This window comes from Lepisosteus platostomus, chromosome 8 (genome assembly GCF_059453375.1).
Source record: "Lepisosteus platostomus isolate fLepPlt1 chromosome 8, fLepPlt1.hap1, whole genome shotgun sequence".
NCBI lineage: Eukaryota > Metazoa > Chordata > Actinopteri > Semionotiformes > Lepisosteidae > Lepisosteus > Lepisosteus platostomus.
The window spans coordinates 25,663,312-25,686,198 of record NC_142618.1 but is presented as its reverse complement, the minus strand read 5'-3'; the positions used below and the strand labels follow the sequence as shown (position 1 = coordinate 25,686,198).

Below are 22,887 nucleotides of genomic sequence, written 5' to 3'. Positions count from 1 at the left end.
ACCAGCTGGCAGACTCCTGATATTGTCAGTGATGCACCTGTCCTGCACTCAGCGCAGAACCTCCTGGAAATTGCTGCAGGACGCAGATGTCTGAAAAGACGAATGGCTTGAAGGTGTGTCACATTTGCCCATCTACAGTTCCTCATTCTCCACTGTGGTTCCAGGAGCTGTTGCCCAGAGCCAGAATGTAAAGATAATTGATAATTCTAAATTCAGAGAGTCCATAGTAAACTGGAGATTCTAAATATACTTACCTACATAGGCATTGAACAAAGCAATATGTTAATTATTGCATCTCAATATAAGTATTCACAAAAGTTAGAAAAAGCTTTTTAATTCCAGTATTTATATTTGTAATTCACCTGTTTTACAAAAAGACATAAAAAGAAACAACTAGGCTAAATAGTCTTAAAAATGTTTAATTTATGCTCTTAAATGTACAATAATTAATTACACAACGTTCCCAGATTTTTTCATAAAGGCCTCTGATCTTCAGACATGGCCTCATTCATAACCTGTATGATAACCAGTATGCACTACAGTTTAATTCATGAGAACTATGAACCACTGCGTGTTTACAAACCGTTGGCTTGATTCTCATCTTCATGTTTACATTTGGCAGATCATACTCTTAACATATTCTATTTCTCTTTTTAAAATAAAAGTGCAGTACAATATGTATTGAAATATACAATCATTAAAAAAATAGTTGAGTCATGTGAAACCTGCTCAATGTACAAAATAAAATGGTTATTTTTATACTTTGGATTCTGAAATGGAATGCATGTTTGTTTGTTTGTTTGTTTGTTTGTTTGTTTCAGGTCACAAAAACACAAAAGTGCTTAAAAAGTATTACCTCTTTTGTCTAAAAAATATTCTGTAGCTTTCTTTACAAATCATATTTGACAGGCTGAGAACTTCTACCAGTTCTACATTATGAACAGAGTGGTGAACAAATGTGGTTTCTCTGAACATATCATTTTTTATTGTTTCAACAGAGGTGAATTCCAAAAATAAGCTCAGGACTAGTGTTACTTTAACAAATACTTGGAACACTTATTGTCAAGCTGATTTATTGTTTTTTTTTTTACAGTTTCCTTCGATTCAGTATATATATGATCCAGTCATGGTGTAGCTTGTAACAAAATGATTTTGGAACTTTGGAAAATCTGCAAAACAATCAATTGACATGGCTTCTTAATAACCTCAACCTCAAAACAAGAGGACTGAGAGATTGTTTAATTCATGCATTATAAAAAAAAATCTACATTATCTATGCTTCCCACATTCTACAAAGTTCAATTCTGAATAATGATAATAAACGTACTCAAACTCCTAATCATATCATCAGGACTGTGCCATGAAAATATGCTCGACCACAATAAAAATACTCAAGAGGTTCAAAGTCGTTTTGATTCATTCTTATAAACCAGCCTGTAACCTGCAGAGGTTAGCTTCAAATGGATTCACAAGCACATCTGAGCACCGTACACTTACTTAATCACGGCTGTTTTTATATTCCTTTATTTTACCAATAGGTTAATTGATGACTAATTCTCATTTCTGAAGCCAACCTAAAGTCTGATTTATACAGCAGGGAATTTACTAAACTGAAGTATTTTCTCAAGAGAAACAGCCACATCCCAGAGAATTTCAATCTTCCTAATAAAGAATGCAGTGATATGGCTTCAGAGCAAGGGTTACAGTCTGCTGTTTTAGATGAAGCAATTTCTGTTTATCACCCGGGTGGGTGTCAGACTTCTGTTGTGGATAAAGTGAATGTAAAGCACCATATGAGAAGTAAACTATATATCTATTTCCACTGAGATTAAGTGTCACATAAATGGAAGGAATTATTTTTATAATTATCACACTGATATTTGTATTTACTTAAATCGTATTATTCTCACAGATTCAGCTACATCTGTTTTTTTTAAAAGATTTGTTTTTAAAAAATCAAGGGAGTTCCTTCATAGCTGAAAGGCAGTCAGTTTTACAACACTGTACTGTATATATCAGCTGCACTTGCTTTAGCTCATAATCATGATATCATAATGATAAAAATGGTGTTCAACAACAACATGAACAGCAAATCTCTATATCATAATATTGCTTGTTTATCAAACCAACTGAAACAATGCAAAGTGTACGGTTGGTATGGAAACATTAAAATACATTGAAAAAATATTTATTTAGAAATGCTTTTTTTCTATTGTAAAATACATTTATTTAATTAATTATTCTAAATTCTTGTTCCCTACAAATATAAAGTACAAAAAGTGCCACAAATATAATGACTGTGCTTGCTAGGGTACAAATTCTGTTCATCAAAAAGGTTTTGATTTCCCCCCCAACACCTGGGGGAAAAATACTTTAAATAATACAATAGTAGAATATAAACATAAGTTCCCGAGCAGACTGAGAAATATGAAAAAAACGCATTTTGTTTCATTTGATCGTTTTCAAACTTTGATAAAGTTGAGCTATCCCCTATGCAGAATAAAAATCCTATTCAAGATTAATACAATTTATTTTTAATGAAACACTTCTAAGGTGCTACTGGACACACTTTTTTCCCCCATCAGTGGGTGAGTTTCTGACAGGTGTAAAAAAAAAAACTGTATTATTCTCTCCTTTTTTTTGCCACTCAGGAATTATGTAGGTCTTATGAAACAAGGCATTTAAAAACTTCATTACACTGCTGACCATGATGATTAATACTTTCTGTCCACAGCTAGACAAATACAATCATTTTGACAATTCAGGAATGAACCCAGCGTGAAGACATTGTCACCACTAGCAGAATGCCACCAGTACTCTGTATTGAAGGGCAGACTGGATGCATTAACTCCACGGTCAGACCAGGCCTGTTTGGTGGGACGGCTGAGTAGTGTAAACCTCAGTTCTGCCATTGTACATCCCATGGTCACCTGCTCCTGCTGATGACGACTGTGTGGTTTTTGGAGTGCTCTTTGCCAGTGGGTATCACCATTTCATCCTTGTAGCAGGGAGTAAACACAGCGTAGTGCAAAGCGTTGGTCCGTGTAAATAATCTGGTTAACTGGAGGTTTTCTTTAACATTCTTAGTCTCCCAGGAGAAGACAACGGGTGATGAGTTCAGCCATACTGCACGACAGAGGTGCAGCTAAAGTGCACAGGTTACTGGGATCTGCCACTGGAGGCTGCTCTAGAAGCTGCCCTGCACGAACGGGTGGCTCAGCAGCTCCTCGGCTGTGGGGCGCCGCTTCTCCTCGACAAACACCTGCCTGAGGAAGTCCCTGCAGGAGTCCGACACGCCGTCGGGCAGCGCTGGCTTGGTTGGCTGGGTGGCAATTTTGAAGATGGCAGCCATGGCTTCATACTCTGCCCAGGGCGGCTTCTGAGTCAGCATTTCCACCACAGTGCAAGCCACGCTCCTGTCACATCAGACAGATACAAGGATCAGCTGACAACAGGTTTCTGGCTGCTACCAGGAACAGACAAGGTATCAGGCTCTCACTGTGACTAACATTTTCAAGGGAGAGAACACTCCCACATTGCCATTCTGCGTTTTCTGTTAACTAGTCAGAAAATGAATTAAAAATACTAGCAGTGATACTGATCATCACAGCTAGCACAAACAAACTCCTGTACTGGGGGGGGGTCTGTACAACAGTCTTTCTCAGTTGAGACAGATATTAAGAAAGCTTGCCCCATCAGATTATGTTTGAAGAATGCTTAGATGGAAACGATGAGGGGGACAGGGGTGTGAAATGGGCTGAGAATGGTGTAGTCTTAGCTATAAGGATGTGCTGACTGACTAGAAATAAGTTGGATCCAAATTACTGGGGTCTACCATTCCAAAATTATGAAGTGCATCTAAGATCATTTGTAAGCATTTGAAAAGTCAGAATTGGAAAAACCCAAATCATGTTATCCCACTCTCGACAGACACCACAGAATTTACATTGCTAAACAAGTTAGTATTGCTATACTTACTATTATAGATACAAACCAATACTATTGCAGATCACTATCCTCATTAATCAAGATTCTGTTAGTTTTATTTCCCTCAGCTATTTAGCTGACCTGATCTGTTTAAAATACTGCTAGTGAATGTACAGTATTTATTGCCCCCAGACTTACTACCCGTAGCATGTAAAATATCACTGCTTGTCTGCTTGTTGATGTCTACAGGGACATTAAATCAGAGAAGTGTAGCAATTGCTGAACAGTAGAAAGGCTACAGGGGAGATAAGGACATTGAGTTCATCTAGCAATTTAAAAATACTTTTAAAAATTAAATTGTATTAAGATTTACCCATTCAAGTTAGTGGTAAGGCCATTTTAACATTTCTATTAACAGGCATCTGCATAACTAAGAATTAAATCAAATTAAATTAGGTATTGTTGCTTTAAATAAAAAATAATTACACAGAGTATTAAACATAACACTGGTTGAAAAATGCTATAGGGATTAAAAATATATGAGATAGTAAAATATACAGACCTCTGAATTGTTTAAACAGGCCTGATCAACAGTGAAATAAAGACATTAAAAACACCTACAGAAATAGCAGCATGAAAAACAAGCTCTTTACCAAACATCAGCTTTCCTGCCATAACCTTCTCCACTGATAACTTCTGGGCTCATCCAGTAAGGTGTCCCGGTCACCGATTTGATTCCAGTGCCTGACATACAGATTGTCTGTATTCGCTTGCTTGCACCAAAGTCACCCAGCTTCACATTCCCAGAAGAATCTCTTAAAATGTTAGCCCCTGGAAAACAACATCAAACATAAAAATAAAATGAAAGCTTTTCTGAAGGCTGAAGTGCTCTGAACTTCATTTAAGTCCAGTATCTCATTTGCTTCTTAATTTAACCACACTGCAATAGTCTAACCAAAAGAATAACAGAAAAATATTACTTGTAAAATGTTGCAGATTTTTACAAGTTCACAGCCTGATACATTTTAATTACTTGTGTCTCCACCCAGTACTGTGTTTTTCCAGAGGAACAATCCTAGACAGGCCTGATTGCAGCTTTGTGGTTTTTTGAGTAGTGACTAATTCATCCTACCCACCAGTATTCCATATCCAAAAAAGAAAAGTTGTTCCACTGCATAATATCAGTGAATCTACTCTAATCATACCTCAAGAAAGTTTTCTTATAGCTCTTAACGATTCATTTAAAGTAAGATTGATCAGCAAATCTCTAAAAGTTTGACTTATAGTAATGTTTAATATATGCTTTAGGATTTGAAATGATAAAGAAACCACACTAGCTGCTTGGAGTTCCAGTTTGTTCCGGTTTGTAACAGGAAACTGCTCACTCCATGCACTGTACTTCCACAGTTATCAAGCTATGGCTTTCTGACTGTTCCTTCCTCTAGGATGAAGTCAGAGTGGTTTCTGGCAGGCTATTTTGTCTGACAATAAGAAATGCCAAACCAGTCCTTTTGAAAGTGCTGCTTTAGACATGGAATTTAGGTGGAATTGTGAATTCAGCTGTCTTGATTTGCCTTTTACTAAACATGGTATAAAAGTAAGCATTATAAGTGTGAATTCAATATTATGATGGATTAATCTTATTAAATATTCATTATGTTAATTAAAACCATAACTTTCATCTGTTTTTTTCTAACTCTTTTGAGCAGAAATATTTTCATTTGTAATACCGCAGGACTTTTGCCAACTGCAAGGAGACAATAATTTACCTTTAATGTCCCTGTGTACAATCATGTTGCTGTGAAGGTAGAAGACTCCCTGAAGGATCTGCCTAGTATATTTACGGGTTACATTCTCTGTCAGAGCTCCGTAGGCTTTCAACTGGTCCTTTATTGAACCCTGGTGAACAACACCAACACAGACACAAATCAGGGAAAAAATAATATTTACTGTCTCGTTTTAACAGTATATTTGCTGAATAATCCACAAAAAAAGAGCAATTTGGAATTTGCAACATCACAGCCCAAAATTATGTTCTTGTTCAACAAAATGTAATGTGCACGAGAACAAGCACAGACCATATTTTCAAGCACATTTTGGTTTCCATTTTCTGTGATGGCTATTCAAGGGCGTGGCGTCTTATGAGGAAAGGCTCTTGCAATGGTCCTTCTTGATTGATATCTGTGAAATCCTTTTTTAAGGCCGCACCACCAGATATAACATGCACATTATTCCTGACCACAGTGGAGGTATAGTTTTACCACATATTAATAAGTATTGCTCAGAGGGAGTTTGCATCAGTATTGGCCAGATCTACAGAACTAACAATTAGGATCTTGATCCACTTGATTAGAGATGCCAAGTGTCCACATTGCTTGTCCCATGTTTACAGATGGATCAGGTCATCAGTAATATAAGAAAAACTGTCTGCCTACACGCACATTTTCAACCTACGAGTGTAACTGATGTCTCGTTTCAGAATAATACTTGTAAATTCTCTGAGGATAATCCATTCCCATTCAATGTAATGTTTTTATTTGCAGATATCTTACAGCCATAAAGTGTTGCATCCTGTGCCTAAGTACATCCTATAGCCAGATTTTTTGCTGCGTTTTCTTCAGTTTCTACACACTACTGACCCTTAATGTTATTAAAGTGAGGTGTTATGTTTACTCATTGCTTCCACTAAATTTACTGGCATCTTAAGACTAAAGATGTAGAGCTGTGCATCCTTGCCAACTTCCCTTTTTTCCGCTGTCCTGTGTAAAAACAACTTTACAATGTCAAAACACACCTCCACCACATACTCTCACTCACTAAAAGGCTAAATAGTATCTTCATTATCTTAGTATCTACATTAACTTTTTCAAAAGCAGAGCTCAACATCTTTTTCATTTTCTCTTGTGTTAAACTGGGATAAGCACCTCTTTAGTTCTTCTTATCTAAAGCGTCTCCAGGTGTAACCCGATCCACTCCACAATCTCAAAGGCGTAAATCTTATCAGTGTTTTACAGCAGTGTGAAGCACACTCTCATCACACTGTTTACTGGTCAAGGAGGTGCGGGGGAAATGGAAAATGACATGGCTGGCCCAGGCCACTGGTAACATTGCCAGAAATATTCCTACAATATAAACATTCCCGATTTTTTAAACAATGCATATCAAAGAGAATCAAGCAGTCACACTCAAATTATGAATCTACTGCTATTCCTCATACAATGTTATATCCGCTTGCCTTTTAAAAAAAACACCATTGTGTAGGGCAAATCCTCTTTAACCTATTAACATGCAGTTTAGTCCAATTTGGCAGATATAAGGACAGGAATAACTATGATTTATCTTTGGCGGATGCTTGATTTTTAACTCCTTTAGTAAGCTAATGAGATGTCATTCAGTACACTGGTCGTAGTCCATCTTCAGATTGTGACCTGGAACAGGGCATTTTTTAAAACATAACTTGGCATTTGTAATACCCTTTTCATTAAACAGTTAATTGGAAAAGGTCAGCAGCATAGCAGCATGTTAAGCCAGTGCAGTGAAAACAAAATAGTGGTCAAACTATGTTCTAATGCTATGGAACTGAGTTCCGTTCAGCATTCTATAGACAGACCACAATGAGAAGGACACTCACCCCTGCCATGAATTCAACAAAAATGGACAGTTTTCTTTCCTCCGGGTCTCGCAAGCAGCCATAATACTGCACAATCCTGTCATGGCGAAGGTTCTTTAGCAATTGAATCTCACACTCCAAGGCATTCACTTCCTGGACAGAAAAATGACAACTAGTTTCCCATCAAACCATTTTTACTAAGGCTTCAATATCCCTAGAATTGTGCTGTACATACTGAAAATGGAAAAGTACGACTTACTTAATAAAGTGTAGACATCAATAACAGCACATATGCAAGATCAGTTATCTCTGTTGATTCTGTCCTTTCCAACAAAGTGCATGTACTGTATTTTGTTATTGCATATAATACTATTTTCTTGATGTTGCACAAAGTATACATTCAGGGAAAATACAACACAGCTAACAGCCATCTAGCCCTGTGAGAAGATTTTTATCTTCTGTATCTTTGAGTGTTAGCACATAATATGAGAATATACAGTATTAAAATTTCAGTTTTACACAGCACAGACAAATGTTATGCACATATTTACAACCAGCTCCATTTAGCCTGGACATTAGAAGGAAAGTATAAGAGCTATCATGAAGAACATGACCAAGTAGTAGATAAGAGGGTTTTAATGTTACTACCATGTAGGCTCAATACGTCAGTATGTAGCTTGATCACTACTGACAGTGAACACTGGAGTTTTCCACTGTAAAACTTTTAAGCCAAAAGAGTTCTGTGCAAGTAAAGAGCTTCCCTACTAGTTTCTAGTTTAGTGAATTCCTTATTGTGTGAAAATTAACCTATTATTTCAAGCGCTGTCAGCAGAAACTGCAATAATTTGTTACTGTTGAATTGCTTTAGTAAAGTTCCAGCAGTTTCACTCTGTCATGCACAGCACAGCTTGTATTGTGATGTTGTTTTTTACTCCTTCATGCTGTCTGTTGATCAATTCAATCTATTTTTTTAAACTATGATCAATAGCAAAACATTAATCACTGCCACAGCCATAACTTTCATCAATAACATTAAGACAGGTAGTGCTGCTTGGCAATAAAAAACTGCCAAATGACTTATTGCTTCTGCACTGCAATTAAGTGCACCTGGATGAAATGCCAGCAGCCCCACTACAGAGCTGGTGAAGAAGTGCAAATTTACTTCAACAATTTATATAAAGGGAAATGCACAGAGGCATTATTATACAGTGATATTTACCCAGGACACTGGCAGATCTAGCAGTCAGAATCTCAGGTTCACATCCACTCTTAAGGATGGAGCCTCATTCGGCAACCATTTCTCAGATGACCAGCCTGGGGCACTGGACTGGAAATGCTTATCCAGAGTGAGGAGTACCACCTACTGGTCCATCAACACATAAGTTTGCATCCATTTCCATATCAAGGGGCGGTGACGGTGGCTCTGTGGCTAAAGAACTGTGCCTGTGGCTGGAAAGTTACCGGTTTGTATCCCGCGGCCGGCAGAGGAATCCTACTCTGTTGGGCCCATGAGCAAGGCCCTTAACCCCAACTGTATAAATGGCTGACCCTGCGCTCTGACCCCAAGCTTCTCTCCCTGTCTGTGTTTGTATGTCTGTGGGTCTCATGGAGAGCAAGTTGGGGTATGAGAAAAGACAAATTCCTAATACAAGAAATTGTATATGGCCAATAAAGTGATCTTATATATTTCTTGAAAGAAGCCAAGGTATCAGCCTCGACAACCCCTTGCATAAAGAATACCTCCAGATCACAAGTAGTGACAACTTGTGTCCTCTGGTTTGTGTTTTTTATTGTTGATTTTTTTTTAGTTCACTGGTTTGACCGTTTGTTGAGAACTTTAAATGCGTGGATCAGGTCTAATTCAAGGATCTATTAGCCTGTCAGTAATGTGAAAATGGCATTCCCCTAGATCCCAAAATGTATCTGACTACTCTTTGCTGAACTGATCCCCACTATATTTTCTATAATGTGGTGGCTAAAAATGTAGACACTGCACACTCATTCTAAATGAGGTCTTACAAGAGCAGTGCACAATTTCAACATTACTTTATTTGATTTAAATTCTCTTTTTCCATGTAACCAATTTAGTTTAAATTGCTTCCCCACACTATATAAAATATATTAAATGGGTTAACATTAACACTTAACACAACAAACACATAAAGTATTTTTTCTAAGTAGCATTTTCAATTTATTTTCCATTTTGGATTAATAGCTTTTGGTTTTAATACCTGCATGCAATACTCTGCATGTATCAGCATGAAACCTCACCAGCCTGCTGTTTGCCTCTACTTACAGAAACAACCTGGTTTATTTGGGGGGGGGGTCTCCCATCCTAGTACCGAGCAGGCAAGCAGTGGGAGTGCAGCTGAGCTGTTGATGACCACAGTAGTTTTCTCACCTTGCTGGTATCCTGACACTCCGGGTCAAAGGGCACCTGTTTGACTGCCAGCTCTCTCCCTGTGTCAACGTCATAGCAGAGGTACACTTCTCCAAACGCTCCCCGACCCAGGAGTTTCCCAAGCCTCCAGTTCACTGGCGCAAGAGGGGCTGCAAATCAAAACAAGCCTAGATGAGTGAGAGCTAATCTACTGTAGCCATCGCTAGTTGTATATGTTCAGCCAGCAGCAACTGACTAGCTGTAGGCTGGATGATTGATCATTCATATTCTCTTAGCTGTTGAAGTTAGCTAATTATTCTATTAGTCAGTATTCCAATCGCATAACTAGTATAATCTGGAATAGCTGTCTTGGTAAGAGTAATTGGGTGGCCACTTTAAAAAGGTGTGTTCTGTGCTCACCAACACAGAGTTCATCAAGCTAATCCTGGCTAGAAATCATGGAGAATCTCCAGCTGTACAGTTCTCTGTGAGATTTCCTGACACAACACGTTATTGTGTTCAGACAGTACTGCATGTAGATCACAAGGCAAACTTTCACATTTTTGGATTTATTTTTTTCAAGGACTCTACTGTGTATTTTGTCAGGCAACTTGGCAGTAGTGAATAATCTAGTACAACCCTTTTATAGACTTCATTGGGATAAGCACAGTACAGCTGTTAAAGGACTAATCATGTTGTACCACATTCACATTAAGATACAAGTATGACTGTTATGAAATGAAATAATGAAAAAAAGTTTCATTATTCAATTTCTGTGAATTCATAGGCATAGACCAACTCTTAAATATTTTTTTTACTGACCCTGCTCACAGTTTCCTTATTTTCTCCTTAATCTAGCCATTAAACCAGTTTGATCGTTACACTACAAAGTCAAAGTTTAGGATATAAGAGAAGAATTCTTACAAACAAAAGGGGACATTTGTCCCATCTTGCTAATCAAGACCTTTCTATAAAAAAGTTTCTCCTGTTCTCAGTTTACTTTGGTAAAGTTAATTTTTTAATCACAAACCAACAGTTCCTAAATATCCACATTGAAAATATGATACATATACAATACATAATACAATATTATTACTAAAGCCAAGCTAAATCAAAACAAAGAATGAGCACAAAAAGGCAGAACATTACTCCATTTTTGGTAACTAAAAAAATACCCCTGAGGTCCAACAGAGGGTTATTCCGGTGCTTTCTCATGATAAACACAGACTGGACAAATTAATGATGCTTTTCTCTTAAATACTATAGACAGATTTAGAGTGGGTTTATTATGACATATAGTTGTGAGTATATGCATTTCTATGTCTCTGTTCAATCATTTTACTACTCTAGAAGCCAAACTGTACTAACATATGTCTGAAGTACATTTACAAAAATTAAAGCAAAATGGGTTTTAAATGGGATTATTAGATTAAATCACATCAATAACACCCTTATTATGATCTTTTTCTGCTGGCTTGAATGATTTACAGAAACCAAAGCACATGCTTAACTTGTTCTGTGGAAACTATATTTTTGTATTTAAAACTAATTCCACTAGTTTCAAGAAAACAAAAGCCTCTTAATATTCTATGCAGGAGTTTTCAACAGTGCTGCCAAAGCAATGGCACAAAGTTGATCCCACCGCCTGGTGTTTCCAAAGGCCTATACAGCTGACTTGCAACTAATGTGCTACTAACCTCTTACAGTAATTCAAGATATTAAAGAGAAGTAAAGAAACAGTAAATAAAAGTAAATAAGATGACTATGTAGGCTCACTAACTAGCTCTGGCAGGCATGCTTGATAAATTTTTCAGAGGCTAAAGCATTTTTGCAATACTTTTGATTTTCCAGAGCCACCCCCCAAATTGAGGGCACGTAAAACTGCAAGACTGCCGTATTACCATGTTGCTTCCTCTTTAATGGCAAAATACCTTAGTCCTGGAATAATTAAAAGCTGAATTTTATTTAAAAGTGGAGGCAAAAACAGACTGTGGAGCCACCCCCAAAGCTTGCCCGGTGTGAAGAGTGCCGCCATGGCCTGCGGGCGGGGACTCACACTTGGAGGGGGCAGAGATCTGGCCGGTCTTGTCTGGGCTCCAGGTGATGGTCCTGAGGTCGTGGTACTGCAGGGTGGACGCTGCGCTGTCCCCATTGTAGCTGCGGGTCCTGCTGGAGGACGCCAGCGGGAAGGGGTTTTCCGGGGGCATGAAACTGCGAGGGAAGGTCCTGCGCCCTGGGGAGACGTCACCGCACACACGGCGACCGGTGAGACAAGGGACAGCTGCCACGCAACGTGGTCCCTAACTGTCCTCCAGTCACCATGGCACAGGCCTCAGGCCGCTCTGCCCTTTTCTCAGACAGTTCATCTCTCTGCACCCACTCATGACGGTCAAAAGCCAAATATGGAAACATTCTTCACTTCTGCACTGCTTCTTGAAAGGATACTAAAGGGTAACATGAGCAATATAATGGTAAAACGTTTCATTAGCATTAGCATTCCATTACTGTAATATTTCACATCTAAAAAAAAATCTCTCCTGAATCTGTGCTTTTATGAATTTATAACTATCCTGAAATAAATGAATAAATCCTCGCTTGAAAAATAATTAACTAATATGTGCTGTAATATGTTTATTTTATGCTGAAAGCTTCTCTGTACTTCCATGTCATTGTGCGTTGTCACACTTACCATCGTTGTAATCCTTCTGCTGACGGGGCAGGTGAAACTGTCTTGGAAAGGTGCCACCTTTGCCATATCTGTTACCTGGAGCAAAACAGAACAGAGCCCAATTTACCAAAAGATTCAGAACGTAGAATTAGAAAGCAGTTGGGTAGTACAATCAGTTAGGTCTAGTGTTAAAGCAAGTGTTTTTGAGGAGACAAATCCAATACCTACAGTACATGCAACCATTCTATTAGAAAGGAATTTCTGTTATAAAATAAAGGACATGAATGGCTGTAGCTCATGCCTATATTCATTTCAATAGATATATCTTTTAAACTTTGTTTTTCTCAGTATAGTATTAATGTTATTACATATATCCAATGTAAGTATAAACCTAACACACAGAATACAAAACATTTTGTAAACAAGAGAAGTTTGTTTTCTTTTTAGTGGTTGTCACATCTGGTTCTTAAGAGACATGATGGTATTGGCTTCAACAACATGGCTAGGTACTTCTCTTCCAGACTCCCAACACCCTTTGTGTAAAAAAGTGCCTTCTGTAGGCCTGTATTCATCACTTGCTTTTCTCATAAAAGGAACTATAACTGGGAAACACAAATAATTCTAAAAGATGGTACAAAAAGGTTATCAGAGAGGAGGTCTATAAGGGAAAAACAGTGTTTAAAGTAATTTTTGCATCTCCAGCACAGCACTTGAATAATCTGCAATTACTAAGTAGCAGGGTGACCACTGCCGACTCCAGCACTGATCTACAATCATGAGCTTTACATAAAGAATGTGTTAGAAGGCCAAGAGCAATTGAAAGCAGCTGTTATGTATAATGATTGCTTTTTTTGTTTTTGTTGCCGTTTCTAAGGGAGATGACGTTATTTACTTCCCTTCTGTAGAAATGGGGGAAAAAATGAAGTTTTATGAAAAGTAGAGACCGAATAAAAGAGATATCCAAGAAAGATGAAATCTAAGCAATGTCTGTCATTCACAGTTCAGTAAAGTCTCTTAAATTTAACTAAACATTTAACCTCTCTGCCATTAAATTGGCAATCTTAGGCTTTTTAAAAGACTGCCTCACTATTAATCTTATCAGAAGGAGACAAAACACAACAATTAAGCAAACAGGCAGGCTGACGGAGCAAGCAAAAATGTAATGGAGTTTATCATTTTCATTATAAATTCCATCTCTATAAGTGATGAAGTAAAATAGTTACTCATAGCACTCAAATGTCCCACCTGCATATTCATAACTGTGGTTCATGTAACTCTTCTCTCTGTTGGACACCGACTGTGAGTACGGAGGGCTGCAACGATAGAGTTCAAGGTTTTTGTCTTTAGCTTGCATATTTTTCTTGCCAGTGTTTGAGTCCTCACATACAGTATAACACATTGCTGAATCTTTATTACACAATATCTCTTGAATGCTTTCAAAAGTTTAACAAAAAGCTGTTCCATTTTTTGTTGTCAGAACAAAACAATTCCACATTTATATACAGAACCTCTTGCCTAAAAATATGTCCATTTCAATTTGTAATTTGTATTGCACTTGTGTTTTTGCATAAATGTATTTGATATCAAATAATTCTCATCGACAGAGAAAAGAGTACAGTTTCGGATAGTTCCATCCTCTGAAATCTCAGAAATTAGAGGATCAAATTATACATTGTTACTTTATGCTGACCTCTTATGAAGTTACACTTCAAGCACTAAGTCCTCTCGTTTCATCTGCAATAAATTTACATCATAATTCAAGATCATGATAACAAAGGGACATTAAAACCAAGATAACAGCTATCCAAGTTCACATTAGAAGTTTCTATGTAGCCACTTCCTTTAATTGTTCATTGTTTTGAGGCTAAGATAATGATTACCCTAGGTACTGCAGTTTCTGAGTGAATGGGCTATGAGACAGTATCACCTTTGGGTCTGATCTGGTCAGATCTCAGAAAATAAGCAAAGCTAGGTCTGGGCAGTAATGGGATGGACAAAAAGACTACTATTTCCTACTGAACCAGAATTGCCAAACCAACATGGTGGCCTAGTATGATGACCAGTGACACTACAACATGGAGTACCATTGCTTGGATGAGAATTTCTAAACCACAGTACTGATTACTTGGTTATGAAAGATACCATGGCACTATGATAATCGGCTAAACTTCACTCGGAGCTTTAACGATCTGGCATCCCTAAAGTCCCCCCTGAATTCAACCGATGAAAGAGTTTCTCACTCCAACACATAACACTTGTCACCACACACCAGCTATCAGTGGGGAGGAGAGCAGAGTAATGAAGCCAATTCATAGATGGGGACTATTAGGAGGCCATGATTGGTAAGGGCCAATGGGACATTTGGCCAGGACGCCAAGGTTATACCCCTAATCTTTTCGAGAAACACCCTGGGATTTTTAATGACCACAGAGAGTCAGGACCTCGGTTTTATGTCTCACCCGAAGGACAGCACCTGTTTACAGTATAGTGTCCCCGTCACTATACTGGGGCATTAGGACCCACATGGACTGCAGGGTGAGCGCCCCCTGTTGGCCCCACTAACACCTCCACTACCAATCTTCCTGGTTGGCTTCTTTTTAAAGTATATGCAGTGCATTGTGTGCTGAATGCAGCCATCTGGTTAAAACATGTCTTTCTTCAGATTAAGTGTATCAAGTAATTTGCCCAAGAATGATGCTGATAACTCAACTCCTTGCATGTTTTCTGGCTGGTTGCCACTCACCTGTCTAATGACTTACAGCTGTCTGACAGAGAATCCTCAGCACTTCCAAAGGGTTCCAGGATCTGTTGTAAAAATAAATGAAATCAATATTGTGCTTCCATACTGAAAACAGGATTTTGAATTTATACACTATTTTTCCCCAATTACCAGACTATTAAGTGAACACTGAATCCCTACAAAAGCCTGCTTCCATAGTATCAATTTGACTAACATCCTTCTTCTTTGTTCGTCTTTCATCTTGCTGGATGAATGAGTCCATGTCTGTGCTGCACACAGTTTAGAATCTGTATTGAGATTTAAAGAGTCCTGGTATGTCTAAACCTTCTTCTATAATAAGCCACATGACAAAATACCACACATCGACACTACATCAGCACACAACACAGCAAAAGATTAAATAACTCTAATCCAGGACTGAGTGAAAAACTGGGGAAAAATACAGATTAGGGGATTTCAGAAACTAGATTTCTTATTACACTATTTAGATTTCATCACTTATTCCACAGACTGCATATGGTTTCCTATGTGCCCCATTATAACCATGACGGTGGGGCATTGGTTAGCATTGGAGTCCTGGGTTCAGTCTCTGGGGTGCAGTTTGTATGTTTTCCCTGTGTTTGCATGGGTCTTCACTGGGTTCTCCTGTTTCCTCGCACAGTCCAAAGACATATGGGTAGGTTAACAACTGGCTTGACTGGAAAGACCAGCCCTGGTGGGAGTGTGTGCGTGTTTGTATCTGTGTGTACCCTGCGGTGGACTGGCGTTCTGTCCAGGGCGTATCTCGCCTTGCACATGTTGCTTTGCTGGGATAGGATCTGGTTGCCCCATGGATTTCAATTTCAACGGTAATTAAAATAATTTAATTTAAAACAGTAGCTATAATCATCCGATTACCATACGAGAAAACTAAGCGATTTTAGTGTCTCTAAACCTGGGTGGGAGCTAATGACGCTTAATAAAGAGGGCAGAGTACAGGAGGCGTGGCCTAGTGGGGGAAGAGATGCTCACGGTCTGTTCCACGATCTCAGGGATGAACTCTCCCTCACTGTTGATGCTGGTGTAGGAGCCCTGCCGGGCGATCTGCTGCTGCTCCTCTGGGACGCTGCCTGGTGGAGGGGAGCTCCTCCCAGTTTGCAGAGACCCTGAACACAAAACAGCAGCAATAAGGAAAGGTACACAGCCCTTCCTGAGCAACACACCGACATGTTCTGCCACTGCTGAACCTGAACACTATTCATGACACTTCTCAAAATGTTATTGATATTATTATGGTTATTCAAAATACCTGACTGCTGTACCCATTTATACAGCTGGGAATAATATATTATGAGTATTGAGTGAAGTACTTTGCTCAATGAAACAACAGCAATGCTTCACCCGGAGTCTGAACCTACAACCTTCTCTTTACGAGCCCTAATCCTCCTGTCTGAACCTGCCTGATCTGTCGATCACACACTACTAGGGCAAATACCTTTCCTGACTTTTGCTATATTATTACAATACAAAAAACACAGCTGTGACTGGCAATCGGTGGGCACAGACATTTTTTGATACAGTACTTAATGTAGGTTTTATTTGCGTGTCCCAAACAACGACCCTTTTTGAAAATTATAAGAAGCTATATATAGGATTTCAGCATAAGAAGTCATTTTTAAGAAGGACTATTTATATGTTCCCATACTGTATGCATTTGACTTCTAGGATGTCATTGGTCTTAGGCAAGGACATTTTTTGACACATTGTTTTCTACATGTGTTCCATAATAACTATGACCACATGTGCACTTTAAAAGAAGTTAAGAGAAATTTTGCTTTTGACATTTAGGAATAATCGTCATGGGCAAGCTCATTGTTTTATATCTGGGTGGACATGCAATACTATTTATGTTACATACCGACCATATCTCTAGCAGTACCCTCTAAGCATGTTTTGCAAAATATCACAGATAAGGACACTTTGTGACTGGCTACAATAATCATGTCTTCAAGATTCAGTAAAGTTGAAGTTTCCCCTTATATCTTATTTAAGATGTTTTGTTGCGGAGAAGAAATACATTTAAAATTCCTCAATTTCTATGGAAAATGTGGCAGCCAAACTATGTAACATGTGGGCTTAACTTTCACTCTGACACAACTTCCAATGGACCTTTATAATCTTGCCAAATGTAAAAAGTGTTTATTCAGGGATCTGGACTTGAGATACTCAAAAATAAAGGCAGAAAAAAATAATACAAAGAATAAGAACAGGGAACCAGCCACTCCATTGCTTATACACTGCATCTGTGCTTTCACTTATTAATAATCAAAACTGATTGACCTTAAAGAAAACTAAAAAAAACTGCCTTCTGGAGATCCAACATATCATGTGCAAGGACCACATTTAAATATTAAAGCTCTTCATGAGTGCTCACCAAGTGTAGCTAATGCAAAAACAGAGCATTTCCACTGAAGCGTTTCCCCGCTTGACATCAGTGAATGACTGCACAATTTTATCAATCACTGAAACTGCTTGCGACTGTTACTGGGGGCTTTAATGTGTGCTTTAAAACATGTGGGCACACGGTAAGCTGCAAATTCACCAGACTTGCACAATGACAGACTCTGGGGGACAGAAGGCTTATTGCAAAAGCCACCAATTACAACCCGTTCATCATACCAGTAGCCTTCAGGGAAGCTGGAAATTCATACTGCCTACAGCTCACTTGAGCGATTGCAATACTGTATTAACTAGAGTGTCGAAAATATTTTCACTACCGAAACATGGATATTATAGCCCATGCACGAGGATCTCCAAACAAGCAAGAAGACATTTTCAGCAAGTTCCCAAAATCACCATTTGCAAATACAAATGAGCAATATCAAATAATTCACAAAAAACTGTAAAACATTCACTGTACTGATCGAAAATATGGCAGGTGTCAGTGAGGCAAAGGGAGACCAAGTATGCTATCTTTTGTTCATCTTTAATTCTTCATAGGTATAAAGGCCAAACGTGACCTTTTTTCTAGGAAAGCAACTTAGCAAGAGATAGGGTTTCACTTACCTAGTCAAAGAGCAGACAAAATATAGTGGCTTCAGAAAGTATTCAGACCCCCCCACGTTTTCCAAACTTTATTGTGTTGTAGACTTATTTCAAAATGGATTGAATTGATTCTTTTTTGCCATCAATCGACACACAAAACCCCATAATGACAAAGTGAAAAACCCTTTTTAGGAATTTTGGCAAATTTATTAAAAATAAAAAACTGAAATTTCCAATTCACATAAGTATTCAGACCCTTTATTCAGTACTTTGTAGGACCACCTTTAGCAGCGATTACAGCTGTGAGTCTTCTTGGGTATGCTACTACCAGCTTTGCACACCTGGATTTGAACAATTTCTCCCATTCTTCCCTGCAGATCCTCTCAAGCTTTGTCAGATTAGATGGGGAGCGTTGGTGAACTGTAATCTTCAGGTCTCTCCACCGGATTTTCTATGGGGTTCAAGTCCGGGCTTTGGCTGGCCCACTCAAGGACATTCAGAGACTTGTTCTGAAGTCACTACAGCATTGTCTTGGCTGTGTGCTTTGGATTATTGAAAGGTGTATCTTGCCCTAGTCCAAGTTTGTGTGTGTTCTGGAGCAGGCTTTCGTCAAGGACCTCTCTGTACTTGGCTCTGTTCATCTTTCCTTTAATCTCGACTGGTTTCCAAGTCCCTGCCGCTGAGAAGCATCCCCACAGCATGATGTTACCACCACCATACTTCACCGTAGGGATGATATTAGCCAGGTGATGAGCAGTACTTGGTTTTCACCAGACATGACTTTCAATTTTTGTCTCATCAGAGCAGAGAATCTTTTTCCTCATGCTCTGAGTTTCCTCATGCTTTAAGTACCATTTGGCCAACTCCAGGCGGGCTGTGATATGCCTTTTAGTCAGGAGTGGCTTCAGTCTAGCCACTCTACCATAGAGACCTGATTGATGGAGTGCTACAGAGATGGTTGTCCTTCTGGCAGGTTCTCCCAGTTTTACACAGGAACTCTGAAGCTCTGTTAGAGTGACCATTGGGTTCTTGGTCACCTCCCAGACCAAGGCCCTTCTTGCCCAAATAACCAATTTGGCCAGAAGGCCAGCTCTAGAAAGAGTCTTGGTGGTTCCAAACTTATTTCATTTGACAATGATGGAGGCCACTGTGCTCCTCTGAACTTTCAATGCATAGCCAATTTTTGTATACCCTTTTTCAGATCTATGCATTGACAAAAAGACTCAGAGGTCTACGGACAGTTTCTTGGACCTCATGGCTTAGTTTTTTACTCTTCCATGCACTGTGAACTGTGGGACCTTATAAAGACAGGTGTGTGTCTTTCTATATCATGTCCAATCAAGAGAATTTGCCACAGGTGGACTACAATCAAGTTCTAGAGACATCTAAAAAATAATCAAAAGAAAAAGGATGCATCTTAGCTCAATTTGGAGTGTCATAGTAAAGGGTCTGAACACTTATGTAAATGGCAGATTTCAGTTTTTTATTTTTTAAATAAATTTGCAAAAATTCCTACAAATGTGTTTTCACTTTGTCATTATGGGGTATTGTGTGTCCATTGTTGGCAAAAAAGAATCAATTCAATACATTTTCAAATAAGTCTACAACACAACAAACTGTACAAAAAGTGGAGGGGTCCGAATACTTTCTAAAGGCACTGTATGTGACATACATTTTATTTCTTATGAGTAAGAGCATTTATTATTCATGATTATTCTATGATTAAGCTTGTCTTCTTCCCTTTTTATTTTCATGTTACAGTATGGCTTGTTAGATATTTTTTGTCAGAGTATTTGGCAAGGTGAATAACAAATTGTGTTATTGATCACACCTGAAGAAGGCCCCACGGCCGAAACGTGTTTTCTTTCTTCTTTTTTTCAGCATGGAATAAACCTATTACTTGTTCCTTAACAAATTGTGTATGCTTACTTTAGTGTTATTACATAACACTGTTATCAGATATACATACTTTGAATTTATTTTTTCTTCATATTCGAATTAGATTAAAATTGAAATTAGACTGTAAATAACGTGCAAAAAGGAAGGGACTACAATGCTAATATGGGACTTTGGGCACCTGTGTTCCCCTATTCCTAATTTTCCATAACCTCGTACATTTCAACAACGTGCTATGCTCGAGGAATGAAACCACTTGCTGTATTATTTAAGAGAACTTTGTCCTTCCTCTGCCTGAGGCATACTTTTGAATTTTTCCCTAGTGCACACCTGAGTGAAATACCCATTTGGTACATCAGCCACTTCCTTTTAATTGTCTAGAAGTTATCCATTGTTATACCAGATATATTTTGTTTCATCCTTTACAGTTCTTTTGCTTTTGTAGTAAAAACCTTTTATTATTGATGTTAGATTTGAATAGCTTCGCTTTTCTTTTATCCTAAAAATTAGAATATCTCTTTTAGTTTTACTTTGTGCATTTTACCATACACTAAATTTAACCCCTGCTGTTACATAACAACCCATCTCTAGACCACAGGGCAGGGTAAGTTACAGCCGTAGTCTTTATCTCTACAATTTTTTTGTCCTTACTAGATACTTTTAGAATTATCCTACATTTTCAAATTTAAAGGCAGTTCCTTTCTAATGTTATTTTGCTTAAGAACACTCTCTTGAGCTTGTTTCATTATAAACTAATTTTATTCACGCAGTAATTTATGTTTTGCTCTACTGTAACATAGCTCTCCAGAGACCCTTGTCTGATGTACCTCCTAATCAATAAAAAAAAACATAGCTGCGACCAGCAATCACTGGACACGGATATTCTTTATACAGTACATGACACAAGTCTTTTTTAAGACAGACTATTTATGTGTTCCTATCTGTATGCATTAGACTTCTAGAACGTCACTGGTCACAGGCAAGGAATTATTTTCACACATATTTATGTGTTCCATAATAAATTATTTTTTCCAGTCTTAATTTTGCTTTAATACTCTCTCGAGCTTGTTTCATTACAAACTTATTTTTAACCAAATAGTAAGGCTGTTTTGCTTTATTGTAACATCTCTCTCTAGAGATCCCAATCTGATGTACCTCCTAATCAAAACTCTCTCTCCAGCTTTCTTAACTAAGATTAAGATTCCAGTTCAGCACAGTCTCTCTCAGTAAGGAAATTTTACGGGAAAACTAATGAGGACGCCCCCTTCTGCTAAACATGGCAGTCTGCCAACATGCCCATAAACAGTAACACTCTTTGTGATTGGAAGATGGACTATATTCCAATGTTTTGTGTATATAATGTTATCAGCATAAGGCCAGGAAAAGGCAACATTCAACTGGAGCAAAATGAAACTTTTGGTAATAGGTACACTTTTTAGACGTAGAAACACAAGAGGGATGTGTCTGTAAGCCCTGAAGTCTCCAAGTGGTGTACCTTCTGCTGCTAAACAGTTTACTGAGGTAATACCCTGTCTCTCATCAAAAAGATGCTAAAAGTATCTATTTAGTTTTCTTACTGGATTATTTTCTTGTTTTTTGAACCAATCATCAGAATTTGTGTAATGACTTTTTTGTGATAATTGTTCATGAAAGCACACAAAAAAAAAAGCTTATATTCAATATATAAGCTTGAATAGGTGCAGTCAGAAGAATCAAATTACAATTTCATACCTTTGGATATTCTTCAAATAATTAAGTTGCATTTTGTTTGCATTCTGAATTTCAGTTTCTTTTATAACTCAGGTGGGACTTTAAAAACTTAAAATGAAATGTCACAAGTCGTCCAAGAATCAACAGAAAATCAGAATATTGTGCAATAAGTACGGCATTACTAGCACTCGTGATGAGTTATCTTACCAACACAACAACAGGACCTTGGAGAATAGAGGCTAAATATGATTTTAGGCTGAAATCAATTTGTATTCAATAATTAAATCTCAATAACCTTCTTGTTAAGAAGAAATCCTGCCCACATATAAATGAGTATCTATGCCAAGTGAGAATTACATATCTGAAATGACTTCTAATGAGCAAAGTTGCCTAACCTCAGGCACATACTAGTTACATACTTTTGACCTCAACACTACAGCCAAAGAAACAGTACAGGTAAGAACAGATTTTTAACATAACATTGTAAGCAGGCTTTGAATGACGGGTTCAGAGATCTCAAACGACCTAGCATAGCTTAATGCGTAAAGTGAAATTGTGAGGTTTTCACTCAGTTGAAAGTACAGAACTTACTGTACATGTGCTTGATTACAGACATACAAGACAAATGTGCGAAAACAAGAAAGCAGTCTTTGTCTTGTGTTTAAAAGAGCTGGTACACTATGATCATTGACCATCTGACTTGAAAGATTGAACCAGCAAGGGTGATGCTTAATTTGAAATTAAATCTTAAATTGCTGGTAAATGACCATTTACCATTACAGATGGCTATATATTGGATTGTTTCAGAAAACCAAATGTAAGTGAACCTCAAGGTAACCCGTTAATCCCCATCTAATCTGGTTAATGATGTCACTTCAACTAATCAAATCAAATTATGTAATTGAGCAAGTCTGGCTAATGCATAATTAGGA

At 38.0% G+C, this 22,887-nt stretch overlaps 1 protein-coding gene across 5 annotated transcripts in view; it reads right to left on the bottom strand.

Annotated features, from left to right (window-relative positions):
- Positions 1-403: 403 nt before the first annotated feature.
- The window catches only part of map3k22 (mitogen-activated protein kinase kinase kinase 22), a 71,975-nt gene continuing 49,491 nt past the window's right edge, over positions 404-22,887 (bottom strand). For all 5 annotated transcript variants that reach the window (XM_088642978.1, XM_088642982.1, XM_088642979.1 and 2 more), the window contains 10 exons: positions 16,337-16,470; positions 15,329-15,390; positions 13,831-13,898; positions 12,607-12,681; positions 11,974-12,150; positions 9,939-10,087; positions 7,559-7,690; positions 5,697-5,826; positions 4,581-4,758; positions 404-3,416 (listed from right to left, as the gene is read on the bottom strand). In XM_088642978.1, coding sequence (XP_088499104.1) covers positions 3,188-3,416; positions 4,581-4,758; positions 5,697-5,826; positions 7,559-7,690; positions 9,939-10,087; positions 11,974-12,150; positions 12,607-12,681; positions 13,831-13,898; positions 15,329-15,390; positions 16,337-16,470 — 1,334 coding nt within the window. In that variant the 3' untranslated portion in view covers positions 404-3,187. The remainder of the gene's footprint in view (positions 3,417-4,580; positions 4,759-5,696; positions 5,827-7,558; positions 7,691-9,938; positions 10,088-11,973; positions 12,151-12,606; positions 12,682-13,830; positions 13,899-15,328; positions 15,391-16,336; positions 16,471-22,887) is intronic.